The 21,661-nt window shown below is 32.5% G+C and overlaps 1 protein-coding gene across 1 annotated transcript in view; it reads right to left on the bottom strand.

The window, feature by feature from the left end:
- The window catches only part of Octalpha2R (alpha2-adrenergic-like octopamine receptor), a 363,875-nt gene extending 342,576 nt beyond the window's left edge, over positions 1 to 21,299 (bottom strand). Inside the window, exon 1 of the mRNA XM_068769441.1 lies at positions 20,754 to 21,299. Within this exon, the coding sequence (XP_068625542.1) occupies positions 20,754 to 21,299 (546 nt within the window). The remainder of the gene's footprint in view (positions 1 to 20,753) is intronic.
- Positions 21,300 to 21,661: the final 362 nt, after the last annotated feature.

Genomic DNA, 21,661 nt, shown 5'->3' with positions numbered 1-21,661 from the left:
AGGGTGACCGGAAAGTAATGTCGTTTCTGTCGAAATATTTTATTTTGATATATATTACTTATAGGCATTTATTTATATAATAGATGGAAAAAAGTTATTGATAACGAAGGTGAATATATTGTTGATTGTAAATAAAAACTTATTAAAAATGCAGTCATGTGAATTTAATTTAAGAAAGCGACATTACTTTCCCGTCTCCCTTAGTTGTTTCATATGTTAGAAATAATATGTGTTTAGATGTACAACATATATGTTAATGTACATGTGTAAATACATATTATAACCACTATTTATATACTACAAAAAATCGACATATATAAAGATAAAATACATTTATTCAACATTGGAGCTTTTAACAGAACTCTTATCTGTTCTATTTTTTACTTTGCTTCGCAATATGTTATTGTTGTGGAAAAGAAGCAGGAAGAAACTCCATAACAACACATCTTTTATAAAAGTTTAAGACAGATTTATACATAAACACTTTATTTATAGCCTAAATGAAATCAAAATAATTTAAATAGATATATAATAGGTAAAACTATTTTTATTGTTACAAGTAATTTGATAATAAACATGGATTAAATTTAAATTAATGTATACATCTTGATATATGACATTCGTTCTTTGATATCGTTTTTATTACAACATTGACCCAACGGATATGTTGACTGGCACGCAAAAATTTTTATCTCGGGCCGCGAGTTTGACACCCCTGTTGTAAATAATTCTTCTTCGTCGTTTCATAAACGTTAAGGAATAGGCATCATCAAAAAATATCTATGGAGGGATATTCCATAATTGTCATGCTTGGTAGGTGAGATGGCGAGCTCAGTGTGGTATTATGGTATACAGAGGACACTGTTGCCCATCTTATTGTCACAGTAGGTTAGTTTCTGCTATCAAGCCTTACTCAAGCCAACCCAACTCCTCGAGGAATCCCAGCAGAGCCTTTATGTTACCTGTGATCAGAGATGGCTATCCCTGTAGTGCTACCTCCGTACACTGAAGTAGTAAGTTAGCTGTTCATCCTCTGAGCTATGACAATCCTATTTAATTATTGCACAAAGTGTGAATTATATAACATTTTATCACGGGAATCGAATCCGCGACTTACAATCGCAAGTCACGCTGCTCTACAAAAAATATATTAGTATGTAAGAAAAGGACCAATATATAGCTACTTCCGCCATGCACCAGTAGTCGTGCAATAAAGTGCGAATTACACAATTACCACCGTTAATTCAATCGACACATGTTTCACCCCTCCACGGGGCATCCTCAGGAGAAATGTTACACCGATTAGTGCCAAACACAGAATGCGTAATAAATAGGTAATTCGCATTGTTTGCCGCATGCGAATTTATCAGTGGTCTGGTGGGCAGTGCACTTTATTGCACGACTACTGCTGCATGGCGGAAGTAGCTATATATTGGTTCTTTTCTTACTTAGTATGGACTTCCGCAAAATAACGACTGAATTCATTCGATATATTAGTATATTCCATATTTAGTACGTGTCTAAATTTGCAAAGCGCTGTTACCTTCGACAACGTTTCTTATGATCTACACAGGAAACTCCATTCTCTCGAATTTTGGAGAATATGGTAGAAATATAGGCTGCGTAGTGTCCATAAAAACGCCTGGGAACCTCCGCTTTTATGTTTACGTAATTTACAGTGTAATTATAATTTCAGCGTGTGTAGTGCCCGAATTGCGTGGTCAATGTTATTTATAGACCATTTCCCATTCGATATATCTCGAACGCTCGATACGGATTTCGTAATGTACGAGACCACGCGCGATCCGCAAAATTGTCGGTCGAATTAACGCATCGAATCCGAAATGGACGATGTCGACAATAATTGGTATAGCCACCCACGGTATTTGCTTTGAATAAGTTCGGATACGAAACATTGGCTTATCTTGTTCAATTATTAAATTATAATTAAAACATATATCGCTGAAAGTTCGTGTTGCAGCTCGAGGAATTGCACGTATAAAGTGGCAGCCGATGAGGCACATGGCTCGTGCCACCTAAAGGATCCCAAATGGCAGCCATGACCCGGTAGATGCAGCATGGTTCGGTATTCCACTAGGTGGACCGAGGATATAACTTAGATCGCGGGAACTCGCTAGATGCAGCCAGCGCAGAACTGGTCACAATCTTTGAGGAAGATCTTTTTCTTGCAGTAGACGACCATTATCTAAGAAGAAGGACGACTCATTTACTCGTTTGAATCTTCTATACCTACAAGCTACCTTGTACATATATGTACAATCACCCCCAAAAATTTCTTTTGAACTGGGCCTTTATGTTGAACTACAAGGTTCGGAAAACTAAAGTGGATTGAAATATGTATTTTAACCTTCTTGTTTAAAGGCAATAGCAAGCAGTAAGACATCCACCTACAAGTTGGACCGGTGACCTCTTTAAAATCCACGTAAGATGCTAGATCATGGATGCACAGACCGCGGCCCGCCGGTCGAATACTGGTGTTTACACTAATCTTCCTATATACTTATTTTATTAATATTCGTAGACTTATTTCTAAGGTTTAATTATAAAGAAAGCCTTTAGCAATAAATAGTAACATTTTGTTTAGTAAAAGATATTTTTAAAATAATTAAACCAACCTTAAACTAAATAAAATATATATCTTATATTCCGCTTTAAATTTGTTAAAGTAGTTAAAGAAAATTCAAATAAAGAACGAAATTTTTTGTAAGGTAATCATACAAAGAGAAAATATGCATCGAATGCACGTATGAACTGTTAGATTCTGAAAGAAATGTTTCAGTGGTATAATTTAATAGTATTTTTATTTAACCAACTATTGCCTTCAGCTTGTTATCAACAATTTAAATCGAATTATAGCTTTTCTCTAACAACCTCCCTGATAAAAAGTTCACTCAGAGAGCAATAGAGACGGCTATGATCGGAGTTTCACTGCGAGATAGAATCACAAATGAGAAAGGTTCTAGAGCAGTGACCTTGTGCAGGTAGACAAGAAGTGAGTATGCCGCTACTAAGTGAACCAACCACATAGTCAAGATCACGGAAAGTAGCTAGATCAAAGCAGGGTAGGATATTGGCTGAAAATAATAACATATCATTTCTAATTAGATCAGATGTTTAATCTTATATTTATTTTTAGACACGTAAAACAGCACAGTTCACGTAATCCGCAGAACAGCCCCGTTCGATTTTTAAATTTCAAGACAGGAAACAACAAGCAAGAAGTTATCCAATCAAATAATTTATTTCGTAAAACACATGTCAAATATGGTTGTAACAAAAGAGAATAAATAGTCCTAGTGTGGTAAAAATTAATAAAAAATTTTGGTTTCACTTAAACTACCATTGTAACTTGATTAAAAAACTAAGCTACTATTACTTGAAAAGGCTTCATCAAGATGTCTTTTACGTATTTTATATATTTGTTTTTATATATAAAATACGTTTATTCAACATTGGAACTTTTAAGAGAACTCTTATTTATCAACTTATTATATATTTGTTATTTAATCTGTTTTATTTTTGACTCTTTTAATAAAGTTTAAAACAGCTGAAATAGCTTTAATGAAATCAAAATAATCAGGCGACATCACTTCCAAGGATTCTTGTCACTTATATATTCGTTTATTGAATAATAAGGTTTTTCCGTCGATTTATATTTAACATGCGATATGAATTTTGTTAATGGTCGTCCTATAACGTTTTGTGAAATTTTATTAAAAAATGTCATTCCGTTTATTACAAATGAGTCAAAGACTTTACTTAAATTAATTATTTTTTTTACAATCTGTATACTTTCCCTGAAGAGTTTATGTTGCCAAAATTGACTTTCGCATTCCTAAATAAAATTAACACATATAAAAAGTAAATATTTACAAGTGATATAATGTAAAGGGTGATTTTAAATAGGTGTAAACACATTTTTCATCTTTTTATTAAAAATGTGCTATATATTTGAAGATAAAGATAAAATTCGTTTATTGAACAATGGATTTTTTACAAGAACACTGAATGAACGACAGTTTAATATTACTTTTTTAATTTACTCTGTTTTTGACTTTACTATGTTTCACAGGGTATTATAGTTGTGGAGAGGAAGCAGAAAGGGACTCCACAACCTTTGCTCCTTTAAAGCTGTTACACCTATAAACTTAGGACATAATTTCGTAAGGTCAAAAAGTAAGAAAGAATATAAAACCTTTTTATATTATACGGCTTAAGTCTGTAAGTCACTGATGTCATAAAAGAAGACCCTTTAATTTTATTATTTTTGGACCTTCGCGTCAAATCTCTCTGGACCTCTAGCGGTGTAATAAACACGTTCATTAATTCTCGCAAGTTAAAGACTTAAATAAATCCCACAAAATCCAAGTTAGGTCAGTGTAAGATGAATTTATGTACTTTTATTCTTTGTTGCCTGACAGTAGCTTAAAAACATACATATTTCACCGGTGGTTATTTAGTAGACATGGCCCAGTGTTCGTTATGGCATGAAATTATTTATAAATATAATTCAATTTATTATTCTTTATTTTACACGCATGAATATATATATATATATATATATATATATATATATATATATATATATATATATATTCATGCGTGTAAAATATTATCACACGAGGCAATTTATTTTAGACAATATAGTATCGAAACATTAAAGGGATATATAACGGATAGTTAAAGTGTAGATATAGACAAAACATATGTACATATGTATGTAGCATACATTTATTAACATATATTTCTAACAATATAATACATAATAATATTAAATAAAAACATTAAACTAACTTGGTTCACATTTGACTATGAAAAAATTAAGAAGTAAAGATAAAAATTAATTAAAGAATAAATAATCATATTTCTTAACCATTTTCTTAAAAACAGGTAGTAAGTTAGCACGTCTTATATATATAGGTAATGCATTCCACAATCGAACGGCCTGTGCGGTAAAAGATATAGATATACTATATGTACCTTATAGACATTCTCTACCAGCTAATATAGGATAATGCAGAGAGCATTTATAATCAAAATGTTGAAGAAAGCTATATATATGTATATATATGTGTGTATATATAAACATAAGTATTTAATACACATTTATGTATTAATATATACATGTGTAAATGTATAACTGCGTATTTATATATATATATATATATATGTATATGTATATGTATATGTATATATATATACGCTATTAAACTTACTGTATAAAAGTTTGGTTAAACAGTATATCAAACGTCATATATTTGTGTAAAAGAAAGCGAAAAAAAACTAAAATAAAAAATTAAGTTCATTTAAAATAACCTTACAAACGTATGACTTAGATAACGAAGGAAATACAGATAAATAGTGTATCACAATGTCACCTATTTGTTTTAAATAAAAGACATTCACACATTGCAGTAGTTTCAGCCCGTAGACGCGCATTGAAAAGCATAGACCACTCACAAAGATATCTATGTAAGGATATACCATAGTCGTCAAGCTTGCAAGCTGCCTTTCCTCTATAAACTTGTTTGTTAACAACGATAATCCAATATAATTAATGCACAAAGTGTGAATTATATAAGATTGTATGTCGAGAATCGAACCCGCGAGCTATGATCGCAAGTCTTAGTCCTCTACCACTGGGCTACCGCCACTCAGTACGTCTAGACAAGTGTACACATTGTACATGTAGATAATAAAATTATTAGATAATTTCCAACAAGTATAGCATAAGAAAAGGACCAATATTTAGGCACTCCCGCATATGCGGTGGTAGTCGTGCAACAAAGTGCATCGCCCGCTAGCCTGTTGATAAATGCGTATGCGGCAAACAATGCGAATTACACAACTACCACCGTTAAATCACTCAACATGTGTTTCACCCCTCCACGGGGCATCTTCAGGAGTTATGTTACACCGATTAGTGCCAAACACAGAGTAAAAAGCATTAATTAAAAAAAATATATTATTATAATAAATTTTACCAATAAACAATCTAGGTAGGAAATAATAAGGCAGTGATACTAAGATACCGTATTGATTTTTATGGAGTCTCACTGCTGTACAAATGGCATTTGCAGATTGCGCTGATGGGCGATCATCGGCTGTAAGATAAAGAAGATTAAGGTTTCTCCTATTTCTTACATACAGCCTTATTTTTTCTATCATCATCAATTTGAACTGTATAAAGTCCAGTGCTAGATATAGGTTTCCCTTAGTTGATTAGAGGCAACCTGTATCCAGCTGGTTGAGTAAAAAAATAAGTGAGGACACCATCGCTTCATTAATAAAAGAATAACCCCACAGGCCAGTATTCCTTGATTATTGCAAAAAAATTAGCAAAACATGTAATAAATGTAAACAAAAATAATACTAAAAACTATTAGATACACTCATAAAGTAAATAAAATAAAAACTATGTAATCTGTGATAAAATATAAAATAACCAAATTATAAAATGTAAAATAAAAGATAAGATAAAGTAGATATAATGTGATAAACAAAAGCTGTGATATAAGATAAATGTGATAAAGAAGTAAGTGAGACGATGAATGAACAGTAGAAAGTAAATAAAAGAAAGATAGATCATGTGAAGTATAACAGAAGAGCATGGAAATAAAAAAGAAAAGAAAGTGAATCATTAAAAGATGAAAACGTCTCTGTCCCATAAATAAGATAGGGTAACGAAAGACCAAAAAAAACATGTATGCAGCGTCTTTCAAGGTTATTATCAAGGTCATCTGACCTCCTAAAGTTTGACCTCCTTCTCTGTTTTTGCCGGTCAGCTGCCCGCTGCCATTTCAAACTGCCAATCTGCTGGGCGACTTTGGTATCTTTTGTTTATATAAGAGTTCAGAACTTTCAGTTGACTTTGAAATAAGTCATCTGTCTTTGTAGATGGACGTTCCATGCGTCAATATAAGTTCATAAAACAAATATGTATGATAAATGAAAAAAATTCTCTATCGAAATTAAGTATCCCTTTTCACCATTAATATTTTACGACGCATATTGATGGAAGCGAATGTGTCAAAAATAAAACTATATTTCACGTGGATCCGGTCATTTGTAACGGATGAGAAATAATAAAAAAAAAACACACGAACCGTCAAAAGCAATTTTCTTTTGCCATTACGCTTCATACATTCCGGGATCCATTATTATAGTTTATGTCGGTATTGTAGAAACATCTTGATATTAAATTTATCTTTTAACTTGACTTACTGCTAAATATGAACTAACATAGATATTATTGTAATGTTTTTACGAATATGATATTTATTATTTTATTGACTTTATTTTTTAGTTAAAATTTTTTTTAATGAACACTTATTTACGAATGTAGCCTCACTTATATCAGGTGCATCTCTCAAACATTGCCACCATCCAGAAACTTCCTACCACCTTTACTATGTCGTGGGTATATCTAGTTATTAATTGTCTTTCCTTCTTCCTATAATAAAACTAGCTGATCCCGCAAACGTTGTTTTGAAAAAAAAAATAAAGTTTTCAATTAACAAATGTAAGATAAGGGTTGATTGTAGAAGGGTGAAAATTTAGGTTTGTATGTATTTTTGTATGCTGTATCATAATAAAATAAAAACCAAAAAAATTGTCTAAAAAATTAAAAATAAAATTTAGGGGTGGACCACCCTTATCACTTAGGGGTATGGAAAATAGATAGTAGCCGATTTTCAGACATACTGAATACGCATGTAAAATTTGGTAAAAATCGGTCAAGCCGTTTCGGAGGAGTTCAAGTTCGAACACCGTGACGCGAGAATTTTATATATTAGAATATAAAATTCATGTTAAATAAGACCCAATGACGACCTTTTTTACACTTCACACAGACGTACTGTGCAACATTGGTTCATAAGTAAAAAATACTACACGCAAAAACCGTATGTTTTCTCCTTCCTTCAGAATATCCTAAGACGAGTGTACTAGATCTTTATTGTACACGATATATAAATACAAAGATGCATAATATTTAATAAAATTACGCACAATGTGTCATTTTATAACTCAATGCTAATTATTACAGACAACCATAATTTATTTGTTAATGATATAAAAAAATTTTGATGTAATTTTAAACTTTCGGATATTTTTTTTTCTTTAGCAAATGTTTGAGCAGAGGAATGGTAAACATCCGATTGCTTAAGTAGTTTTTTTTTGTTCCTTTTTGTTGTGATAAAATAAATTTAATCAATGACAAAATATTTACTTATAGCATTTATAAATCAATATACAGCAGAATCTTTTGATGAGTCGGCCCGGCACATTGTCCTAAATCTCAAGGCATTTAACGGTCTGTAGCGCTTGGGCAGCGACTTAAATAAAATAATGTAGCAACTAATATATAATTGTGTATTATAGTGACGTGCGTATAGCGTATTCTGACGACCTTAACAAAGTCGCCTGTTCACTTTGTGACTGGAAGTCCTATGCTGCGCTTGGTCTTATATTCTGCAAACTATTTGGCCTACAAATTGTAACTACAATTTGCCATTTCCCTGAGCTCTGTTTGTAATCTTTATACATCTCCTGTTCTTGTTATTTTCGTTCATGGCTCGTTGAATATTACAGATACTTCTTCAATGATGAATTAAAAAAAGGTACTTATAAATAGAAAATAAATATGCATTCAAATTGATTTTAAATCAATCATGCTTAGGGCAATACGGGAGTGTGATCCGATATAGCGTCCACGCAGATGTAATCTTGCTCATCCATCCTCCGATATTCATACCTACGAAGCCGACGCAATCTCCGTGTCACATTAAGGTCACCTAAAGATAAACGATCCAAGTTTTTGTGTTAACTTAATACGCATTCTAACGATACCGCGCTAATATATCGCTGGCTAATTTAGAGCAATTTCGTTTCGTAGTACGGGGGTGAGGTTTGATTTTACGAGATAAGGTTTCGAGGGTCTACGGCAAATGTGTGGAATATTGTTCCCCAAACTCTTTAGACCTTGTTGGTAAGTTTATATATGCTCAATAAGACAAATGAAGGAAAATTCGGGATTTTATTTTAATCATTTATTAAAAATATAATTCTTCCTCATTTCCAAGGTGACTGGAGTCTTTTCTCGAATGAAACTGGGCAGAGATTTTCATACTTATTCATCATAGGGCCGATTATAAAACACTAGCAAATACTTACTGTTTTTCATATAGAATCTATATAACACAGACATTAATTTTCGTACTTTTGTTTTTAAAATAAGAGATAATATTTCTATGATATTTTTTTTTGTTCACAATTCTGCATATCACAGTGTTTACCAAGCCAATATATTTAAGTGTTTTCTATTATAAAATCTAAACAATATCAAACTATTTTTTGTACATTTAAATTTGGTTTTAGTTTTAATTTGAATTATTTAATGGTGTCTCCTTTGTTTTTCATAACGACTCAACAATAACTAGTTTTGTGCAATCCCTATTCCATCTTAGCGTCCTAAGGTTGTGCGACAGTATCTGTGCGGCGGTTGCCGTATTCACATCGATATAACCTGTGATCACATCTTGAATCTCGTCCGTGTGATACACGCCCGAGTTCGTGTGATTTAAAATTGCTTCCACCACATGATGGACACTGTTATACATCCTGGGGGTATCTGTTCTTTCTTCTCTCTTTAGCCCCTGATCCTCGTGGATGGTGAGCGTCTCCGAATCTACCCCTATACTGTAGCCTTGGCTAATGATATTATATCTTAGTGTGAGTGAGGTACAGAGTGATTCTCTGTTTCGAGATATTTTCCCACGCTTAAGTACGCCCACTCAGGAAGTACAAGACTTCCAGACATATATATGCCCTAGTACACTTCCTTTAGCAACATTTGATTTATAGACAGACGAAAGTGATAGATATAACCCAGCGCAAGCTTAAGTTGAAGGCTGTATAACAAGCACATCAGACCACGAACAGGCAGCGATGAACATTCTCTCATAAAAAATACAAAAGTTAAGAAATACGCTGTATGTATGTCGCTTATAATAAGTTCTATTGGAAATCTAGGAACAGAGGGTCTATGTCCAGCTGTGAACTTCCTATGTTAAAAATGATGATGATGGTAGTGATGATATAAATTAATTTATAGTCGCAATAAATTACCACTGTTAGCAGAAAAAATCCTCGGAGACTGTTTTTGTAACTTTAAACAGAGAATTCTTGGCATAAAAAAAGTTTATCAAACAATGAGAACGATCGTTTCCTTAGCTTTTGCAATTTAAAAATAAAACTTTTCATTTAAATTTCGAACATTTATTTTCAACTGCTCCCAACGCCCGGAGAATTACATCGGTATACAAGTTTAAACTCTATAACAGAGTAACAAGGTTACTTTTCAGTTGGCACAGCGGTCGCTAGCGAAGCATTAAATAGAATAATTCAAGCAAATACAATGTGTCAACACTTATCTCCATATTTCCACCCGCAACATAAAGGGCGTGTTTGTTCTAACAGGTAAGGCGTAGTGTACACGCAATACAAACTTCCAATGTCGCTTGTTAGGTCTGTGTGTACTATTAATTACTTAGGTGTCTCTGAATATTTTGAAGGAATAGTGTAATCAACGAATTTGATGGAAAATAGCTTAATTAGGTCGAGAAAAAAAGTATTTTCGCAAGTATATGTACTTTTACTTCCATAGCTATATTAATCTGCTATTTAATTTGTATTTGGCTGGTTTTGATGACATTAAAAAGTTTATATTTTAAAAAAAGAAACAAAATCGTAAAAATTATTTCTTACTGCTTTTCATTTGAATCGGTGTTGGCACTAATGACTGTAACATTACTCCTGAGGATGCCTTGCCTTTATTTCTTGCAGTATAAAGGGGTTTTTGACATTTTTCTTACTCTATTATCATTACATTATATTTTAATTCTGGGTAGATCATACCATATTTGAATCGACACCAAATTAATCATTATTACTATACATTCACCGCTTTTCAATCCACCACCATGTGTTTATAATCTTGTATTACCATCATCATCATACATTGGCCCACAGGTGGACTTGGTCTTTACTCAAAGCCTCCCTCCATATATCTACACTCGTCTCTAAGATCCACTTAGTGTATACTTAATTATTTTTCTAGTTAAAAAATAATTCGAGTGTATATCTACTCCATAACTTTCTTCGTCTCGCGAATAACTTTACAAACGGAACAGCAAAATCCGCAGAGTAGACTACGGATGAAATATTTTTTTTAATATTTAAAAAGCTCCCACACGCGCTTATCGCCGTCTAGCACCTGACATTAAATTTACTTTGCGAAGTGAAATTGCGTTCGCGCGGTCCTAGTGCATCAACTGGCGTAATTTGCATTAAAAGCCTTCGGAGCTTTATTGCACTAGCTGTTGCATATGACTTTGTTCGTTCAGAATTCGTTTATAGCTTCTATAACTCTCTGTTCAATAGAGCTGTTAAAATTCACAGAAGTTAATATCTCAAATTTTACATTGAAGTTCGCTGTTGTAGCATTAAATATTTTTCTGTGAGGCTGCTTAGTAATATTTAACATGATACTAACATTTATTATTAATAGGCTTTCCCAAGTACCTTTAAAAAGTCAATAAATAATGTACATATATACGTATATATATATATAGAATTTCCACAGCTCAAAAATAAGTATCTAGATAAGTGATTCCCAAAGTGGTCTATATCGACCCCTAGGGGTCTATGACAACCTGCAAGGGATCTACGTCAGCGAAAATAAATTTGGGGGTCCATGAAATGAAAATGAGGGTCCACGATAGTGGATCTCACCCCGTTCCTTATTCCGTATTATGGAATATAGCGAGGATATTTTTAATTTCCTTTCCATCGTCATACCTAGTGGAAAGGGAGTTCAGCGCTGATACCAATCTCCTAACGAAAAAAAGAAACAGACTGGACATCATTAGCCGAGGGGATTTAAGATTAACCCTTACAAAATTAACGCCAAATGTTGATAATTTATTATTAAAGCATCAGGTTCATCCTTCTCACTAAAAATATTGACTTATTGCTTATGTTATTTTATTTATTGTTTATTTAATGTTACGTATATTTTACATAACAGATACAAAAAATTTTTTTAGTAGTTTTAATTTAAATTCAACTAATAAATGTATAAATTAACATGTATTTTTACTTTCAGTTTTTAACACTAAACTTCACTACAGTTAGAAATTTACAGGAAATCAATACCAGGTAAGTAGGGGGTCTACCCAACACGGAAAAACATGGCAAGGGGTCTACGACACAAAAATATTTCGGAACTCTAATCTAGTTGATGGCAGCAGCGTCCTCTGCATACCATAATACGACAGAGCGATCGCCAACCCGCCTGCCAAGCGTGGCGATTACTATATATCCTACCATATATATATTTGTGGAAGGTTTACGTCTTGCAGTCGGTGTTAACGGTAGAGCAATGGATCCATTTTTCTCCATTTACTACAGACATATTCGATAATTTTATAGAGAAGAATTCAACAAAGAACTAAATAGTTACTTTTTTAAAGCAAATTTTACAACTTAAACACACATTTTTACTGTTGTTTATAGAAGTATACTTGTATGTATGTGTGTATAGTAATGTATATATTTGAATGGAGATACACCCTAAACTGCTTTACCCTTCATGTCTCTCATCTCAATCCAAAGGTTGTCTGGTAGAGATCGCCTCAGCGATATGACCGCCTCTTGTATCATATGAATTGTTACTTTTTTTCCTCTATTTATTGTCTATAGTACACAAAAAGGTGTTAATAAATAAATAAATAAAATAGAAATGATAGTAATCCAAGATATGTCTGTAGACACATGCATATAATCTGCAATAAAAACAATATTATTTATCAATGTATAGACATGGGTCTGACCAAGTCGTAGTTCTAAACACTGTTCAGTGAGATTGCTAAATACATTCTAGGTCAGTTCAATGTCTCCCGGGGAACCATTGTGTACAAAAGAGTGAAAATAGAATATTTTGCTGTAAAAAAGCAAATCAAAGAGCTTTAGCGGAATACAAAATATTGTAGAAATAAGGATCTTAATTGAAGGGCACGAAATGTAAAAAAAGTTATATATTTCTGTGTCTCATAGTCAGAAGAGACGGTGATAACATTAAAAGAATTTTGATCAACGGAAAGTGGAGGATCATTGACCACGATGCCTCGAAGAAAGGCAAGGAACTCGGAGTTTACTCGCCTTTTCTCTACATGTAAGAATAACTATGAGTTTGTACAAAGAAAGTGATGACAACTTTGAAAAAACTTATCATCTTATAAATGTAGATGGAAGCGACGACAGCGGCAGTTTCACTCGCTTGTTCAACCAGGTCCGAATCACGGTACAGTAAATAAAACAATCCACACCGTAATACCATCACAGATGGCGTACAGAGAGGTAGGAGAATCTTTATGCTTATTAAGTGTTTTATGACTATAATTGCTTATTTGTCGTCACAGTTTGATATTTATAAATATTGTTTTTTAATTATTAAATCGTAATTTTATATTAAAAATTGCTAAATAAAAAATACGTTGTAGTTTTTTTAAATTTATTACTTGATAATTTTTATATATTATATAGGTGTGTATTGTAAAATCTTATACAGTTGTGCACAAAAGAATCCTTTATTTTTAAAAATTATTAAAAAAATAGCTTTCCTTATTATTTACTTCATATTTATCTAGTATTATTATTATATCCCTTTTATTTCCATAATAAATTATATATATTTTATACTTATATATATATGCAATAAAAATGTATTACTATTAATAATCATTAAATTTAAATTCCAATCATGATAAATATTTTCAATGTGTATACATTTTAAGTAATAAATTAAAAAGAGTCAAAATCTAAATTCATTTTTATGAATTATTATTGACCCCTCTACGGATAAAGGCCTCCATTTTGCTCCACATCTATCTATTTATTGCTTTGGTGATCAAGTCATCACCAACTTCTGTTTCTATTTCATCAATCCATACTTCCTTTGGTCTACCTATTAATCTTTTATGTGGTGTCCTTTCCAGGCGTTACCCATGGTGTCCATTTTATATAATAGGTATATAGTATTTACAGTTCAATATTTACATTTGACATTAAGTGAATTATCACTAGACGTATGAAAACGTGTTAAGTAAACTGTAAATGTAAATAAGTTTTGTTTATGTTAAAAAATCAAGATAAGCCTCACGTAGACTAAAAGCCTTCGTGCCAAATTAATGCACATTTTTTTTAACCGAAAATTACAATTTATGACGTATCTGTACACGAGGAGCGGTGTATCGAGTTGACAGCTGTCATATTTATCACGGCTGGGTTAATTTTCTTTCCCGCCTTTTATAGCGTTTACTTTTTTGTGGTTTTTTTTTTTCGGCGCCGCGTTCCTATTTTAAAATGCGTATTTTCACATCAAATTAAAAAGGGTCCGTGAATTATTCAACTTAAACTGCGGCCATATGCTTGTTTATATTTGCTTTCGTTTATGTAGATATTTATACAGGTTGATTTAAAATATGTGTTTAACCCTTAATAGCCTAGAGTTTCAATTTTGATACCAATCTTTTAAACCAAGTGTTCACATTACTATTAGTTTTTTTATAGGTTGGCTGTACGAATTTTACTATTGTATAATATTCTTTCCAACTAAATTAAAAAAAAAAAAAATTTCCTTTCATCTAGACTCTCAAGCAAACACAGTAATATTAAAAAAAATCACTTCCGTAAATCAGGCTATTAAGGGTTAAGATTAAAAATATTGAATATATAGCTCGTTTTCATCAAAAATTTTTTACATCTATTTCCAATCACCCTATATAAACTGATCACTCTATTAAATATTTCTATTGGAACAGAACTGATCAATAAATTGTGGCAGCACAAGGTCTGCAGGGATAAATCGTATAATATAAATTTTAAAACTACCTTTTCTCTATTTTAACATTACGCTATTTATAATCTTTGAAACATAAATTCATAGTACATTTGCCGGCAAAAACACACAAAACCCTTCAAATACCTATTTCTAATCATCCTGTATAAACAGACCACTCTGAAATATGAATTGTTTCTATAGGAACGGAATAGGTCATGTGGCAGTAAAATGTCTGCTGGTATAGACTTTAAATTTAAATTTTTTTCTCAACATATTACCATTAGGTTTTTTATAATCGTTGAAACCTGAACATATAACTCATTTGTCAACAAAAAAATATGAAACCTTTAACATGGCTATTTCTGTTTAACCTGTATATAGTGATCACTCTGAAATATTACATATTTCAATCGAAATAGGACAAGACAATATTCTGTAGCACTACAAAGTCTGTAGTAATAAATTGTAAAAAAATAAAACACTTTTTCTTAATATATTATTCTTACGTAATTAAGAAAAGGACCAACATAGTGACAAACACAGAGGCACTAATCGGTGTAACATAACTCCTGAAGATGCCCCGTGCAGGGGTGAAACACGTGTTGAGTGATTTGGCGGTGGCGGTTGTGTGATTCGTATTGTTTGCCGCATACGCATTTATCAGCGGGCTGGCGGGCGGTGCACTTTGATGCACGACTACCACTGCATGTGCGGAAGTGTCTAAATATTGGTCTTTTTCTTACTAAGGATGGACTTCCGCAAGGTAACGCCTGACTCCATTAAATATCTTACGTAATTTATATTTTCTGAAACTATTGGTTTGTTGGAAGTCCCTAGATGCCTTCCAATTAGCCCTGATGTAAATTTATGGAGGGAGCCAACAACTGATATCATTATAATGAAACCTGAATTTCTAAAACGAAAGGTGATTTAAAAAAAATAAGAAACAAAGAACGTGTATGTAATGCTACAGATTTATATAAAAAACATGTGCATGTATAGTAAAAAGGCACTTTCAAATTCAAATTCCAGACTACACACCGAAAAAGTGGAGGCGCCGTTGTCAGTTATGAAAATTTAGTGCGCGTACGTGAAATAAACAAGGTACGGTTACGATTTTTGTGTATTCTGTATTTAAAAAGTATTTTACTTTTCATGTTTTTAATTAAAAAAAATAATTACATTTATTTTGCAATCGTAAATGTGAAACGGAATTAAAAAATGTTACGAAGAACTTTTTAAAACATTCTATATACAGTTAATTAAATAAAATTAATTAATTAATTCGAAATTTAATAGTGATAAGAAATTGCAAAGAATTTTAATTTTGATTTTAACATACTTACGCTATCATATATATAATCGATGTCACTATTACCACTTCAGGTATAGTACGTGCAGATGAACAACCTATATCAAAATGGGTATCTCAAATATAAATATCACATATGAATATATTAAATAAATCATATAATTATTCAAAAATAAAATATAAAATTCATTTATTCAACATTGGATCTTTTAACAGTACTCTTATTGATCCTTAACATTTTTTAATTTCATTTTTGCCTCTGCTTCGCAAGGTGTTATAGTTGTGTAGAAGAATCAGGAAGAAACTCCACAACAAGACATCTTTTAATAAAGTTTAACACAGATGTATACATATACATTTATCAGATATAACCTGATTGAAATAAAAATTATCAAGCAACATCACTGTCAAGGATTTTTGTTATTTAAATATTCGATTATTGAATAATAAGCCTTTTCTGTAAATTTAACTTTAATATGTATTTTGTACAATTATTTACTTGTGTATGTGTGATATTAGATGCCCACTGTAAGATATAGGCCGCTCCTAAAAATCACCGCAACTACCGCTCGCATCGAGCGACTTCCTGCAACGTTTACTATGTTATTGGTCCACTTATGGGATTCTCTACCCACGCCGCTTCTACTGGCTCGAGGTCGCCATTCTAGAACCTTCCGGCCCCAACAGTCACCATTTTCACGAGCAATGTGCCACGTCAACTGCCACTTTAAACGAGCAATTCTTTGAACTACATCGATGATCTTGGTTCTTCTATAGACCTCTTCATTTTTGGATAGATCTCTCAGGGTAACTCTGAGCATAGCCCTCTCCATTGCTCTCTGGGTGACCTTGTGCCTTCTTAATAGGCTCGTCATAATTGACCAAGTTTCATATTCGTACGTCATCACGATAGACCAATTTTCTACTTATTTCGTAGTCAAGTAAGAAAAGGACTAATATATAGCTACTTCCGCTATGTAGCAGTAGTCGTGCAATGAAGTGCACCGCCCACCAGCGCGCTGAAAAATGCGAATTACACAACTACCACCGTTAATTCACTCAACACGAGTATCACCCTTCCACGGGGCATCCTCAGGATTAATGTTACACCGATTAGTGCTAAACACCGAGTACAACGTAGAACATGCATTGTTTGCCGCATACGCATTTTATTACACGACTACTGCTACATAGCGGAAGTAGCTATATATTAGTCCTCTTTTTACTTAGGATGGACTTCCGCAAAGTAACGCCTGAATTTATTAGATATTTCGTAGTCGTTTCAGCCTGTAGACTATGAATGGACATATCTTAACCGCCACGCTTAGCAGGTGCGTTGGCTATTGCAGTGTGATATTATGGTACGCAGAGAACTCATATATCTGTCTTTTGGAAACTTGTTTATAAGCAATAATAATAGGTAGTACCAAGGCTCAACTTTTTATCAGGCCTGTCATAGAGATATTGCATAGTTTTAGTTGTAGAAATGGAAATGGTTTCCTATAAAAGACCTTTCTAGTTTCTCAGTGATCTGTAAAGAAGAAAACTAACACAGTTTACTTATCACCAGCTGTCATCGGGTACCACAAGTTAAGTTTTTAGTAAAGCATTTAAAATATAAACGAAAACATCGCGTCGACCACTATCTCGTCTACCATTATAGCCTTTGGCAAACAAAATTCAAAAGATACATCGCAGTACGAAAACAAATAAGTCAATGTTACTTTGATTTATATATGTACAACTTAAACTTCACTTTTACAAAGACACTATCTATCGGTAAAGACTTGGAACTGTGACAATATAAATTATTTCGTCTAAAAATATCTGTAGAATTTCTTCCTTACGTACGCTCTGTCAGTAAAAAGCGGAAGATTTCTTTTAAAACAGGGGCGTCCAACTCATGGCCCGGAGATTAAATCATTATATATACATACTAGCTGATCCCGCAAACGTTGTTTTGCAAAAAAAATTAAAGTATTTAATTAACAAATGTAAGATAAGGGTTGATCGTAGAGGGGTGAAAATTTAGGTTTGTATGTATTTTTGTATGCTGTATCATAATAAAATACAAACCAAGAAAAATTGTCTAAAAAATTAAAAATAAAATTTAAGGGTGGACCACCCTTATCACTTAGGGGTATGTAAAATAGATAGTAGCCGATTCTCAGAAATACTGAATACGCATGTAAAATTTGGTAAAAATCGGTCCAGCCGTTTCGGAGGAGTTCAAGTTCGAACACCGTGACACGAGAATTTTATATATTAGATTTTAGAAAAAATTTAGTCAAATCAAATCTATCCTAAAAGTAGATATAGTATCAGTGAAGGGATATCAAGTTGACATAAAGAATAATTTGATTCGTATTATATTATTCCGCACCCGGCTGCACTCAGGTAAAGGGAAAAAATATACATAATGCCCACGTGCCGGTAAGGATCTGTCAAGTAATGGAAAAAGTAAAAAAAATAAGGAAAATAAAAAATGGTATAAAAATTTTCATAAATAGGGTTGTCAAATAATTGTTATAATAACTTTTAAACAATTATTAATTATAACATTAATAAATAAATAAAAAATGTTGAAAATTGTACCTTAGAAAAAAGGCTCTATCATTAAGCGATAAAGGTTTAATGGCGACATAATAAAAAATATACAAATCACAAAAAAAAAATGTTTCTGTAAAAAAAAATTATTTTAAGTTACCTTTTGAGTTAGGTTTGACACCCCTGTTTTAAAGAACAATCGAATTTCACTTTACAAACGATCTACCGAAGGATATTCTACTGACTTTGCAACAAGTATCTCGACGATGCAAAATCTAAAAATACTTCATTCATTCGTTCTTTTGATCATTCGCTAAATTTGATATATTGATAATTCTGAGTTACATAATAATAATTTCATGTTGCCAAGCGAAAGAAGCAGTAGTAACTCAGTGGTAGAGGTCTGAGGCTTGCGATAGCAGTTCGCGGGTTCGATTCCAGAGACATACGAGTATTCCTATAATTCACTCTGTGTGCTTTAATTGTATAGGATTGACAATACTCGCAAAAATCCATAGAATGGGCATTAGTGTCGTCTGCGTGCCGTCTGAGCGTGGCGATTATGGTATATCCCCAAAAAAAAAAAAAAAAAAAATATATATATATATATATATCAGGCAGTGGGCGTCTATGGGCTAAAACAAAGCGAAAGGAAAAGTATATTGTGATATTTCTAACAAAAACCCCAAAGTTAAAAAATTACTTATTTTAATGTGAGTTATTTATTGTTTTTTTATTTAAAGATCGCCATAATATCAGCTAATAGAACCTCACTGTAAAGTCAAGGTCTCCCCCAAAAATCGCCACTATGAGCGTTTTTATACATCCGCGACTTTCTACAAGTATAATAACATTTATGAGGATATACTACGATCGCCAAGCGAGGTAGGAAGGTTGGCGATCGCAGTGTCGAATTACGCAGAGAACGCTACTTTCCATCCTCTTAAAACTTGTTTGTGAATAATGGCAATGGGTTATATAAGACTGTATCCCGGAAATCGAATCCGCGACCTATGATCGCAATTATCAGTCTTTACCTCTGAGCTACCACTGCTCTTACTACACAGTTATATACATTCAAAATAAATAAAATAAAAATCAATACATTCATTATTTGAATAGTCTATTACAAGCAATTTCATATAGTCTATTAATCCTTAAATGTACGACTTTTATGCTTTAAAAAAATATATATCTTGTAGATAAATACACTACAATGCAGAGAACAATACAAATATATGTTTGTATATATATAATATGTTATACACTGATTTATTAAAAAAAAAACCTTACGTTGCAGATATTTACTACTATGCATTTACTTTTTTAAGTGTAGTACGTTTTACGTTAAAGTGGTATGTTGCAGTTTTTCATCATTATGCATTTAAGGTTTAACATAAAATAACGGCATTGTTGTTTATAAAAGAAGCTACCACCGACTCAAACGCAGTTCTGCTGACAAGAGCAGGCGAGAAACTTTGAAACTTGGTAAAGATATACATTCTAAGGTTTCGTATCAACTAATAAATCGTTTATGCTTTAATAGAACTTAAATAAGTTTTTCTTAAGTTTTAAATTCAAATGTTATTTCAGGTATTACGTTACAAGTGTGTGGAATATACAGTTGCGAACAATGCAATCACTCACGATAAACAAAAGTATAATATTTATTTCTAGTGTTTACCTTATAAACATAAATTATATTAACTCTCTGGTATAGATTGACATAGATTAACAAAATCTCTAGCGTGTAAAGATTTCTCAAAAAGATCTTGTAATGTACAAAAATTAAATAGATATCTAAGGCTTTTACTCATTAATGTAACCTATAAAGTAAATAAAAATATTTGTTTAAAAAAGATATACCAACTAGCTAAATTATAAAAGTGATACATGTGAAAAAAAAGGTTGAGTACCTCTGATCTGTAAGATTAAGAGTGTTAAGTAAATAATATGTAATCAAAATCTTACCTGTGTTATACTCCAGTAGCGATCCAACGATATGAGACACAAGTTCATAATCGACGCCGTACACAACAACACGTCCATAGCGGAATGTATTTCGCACCACCAGAAACCGAAAATCCAATATCCCATCAGCTCGTTCGCCAACGAGAAAGGCATTATCACCAAACCAAGGAAGAAGTCCGACACCGCCAATGATGCGATGAACCAATTCTGTATGTTCTTCAGAGCTTTCTCCGTCACTATCGCGATGATGACTAACATGTTCCCCACCACCACCATAATCATCAAAACCGTCACCACCACTGACGCTATTATTATATGCGCTGGGGAATATCCACTTGGGTACCACGTCTTCAGCACCACTTGGTTTATTATTGTGTCGTTACCACTTGTGGTGTTTGCATCTGAGGTGTTTGTCATCTGCAGAGCAAGGAACTCCTCTTGGCTTATGTATGTAGGCACCAGGAATGAGGAGTTTAGGCCCAAGCTGCCATTCAGCTGCGAGGTCATAGTGGTCCGAGCGTACAGCGCTGTCGAATCCCCTACCATTGTAACTAATCCATTCATAATCGTAATTCGACTATTTAAGAAATATACGTGAGATTGTCTCTAATATTTCAAATATTATAAACGAACTTTTTAAAAATTTTATTTTACAAGATATAACTATAAATACCCGTTTTATTTCTGAACTATTTCAAGCGTATCATTTGCAATTGTATTCCCAAGTTATAATACTACTGTAAAAACGAACGTGGATAGTAAAATTTATTTTATTTGTTATATATTTACAGATTAAAATCGTGTAATAAACTCACGAGAACTACAGAAAAAATCACTTATCTAATATTGCTTACTTATCGAATGAGAAAATAAAACTTATTCGACTAAACGAAATTATATTTTACGCG

Source organism: Battus philenor, unplaced genomic scaffold, assembly GCF_028537555.1.
Source record: "Battus philenor isolate CCGP_79_NKW_IND1 unplaced genomic scaffold, ilBatPhil1.0.hap1 SCAF_28, whole genome shotgun sequence".
Taxonomy (NCBI): domain Eukaryota; kingdom Metazoa; phylum Arthropoda; class Insecta; order Lepidoptera; family Papilionidae; genus Battus; species Battus philenor.
This window is presented reverse-complemented; position numbering and strand designations above follow the sequence as displayed.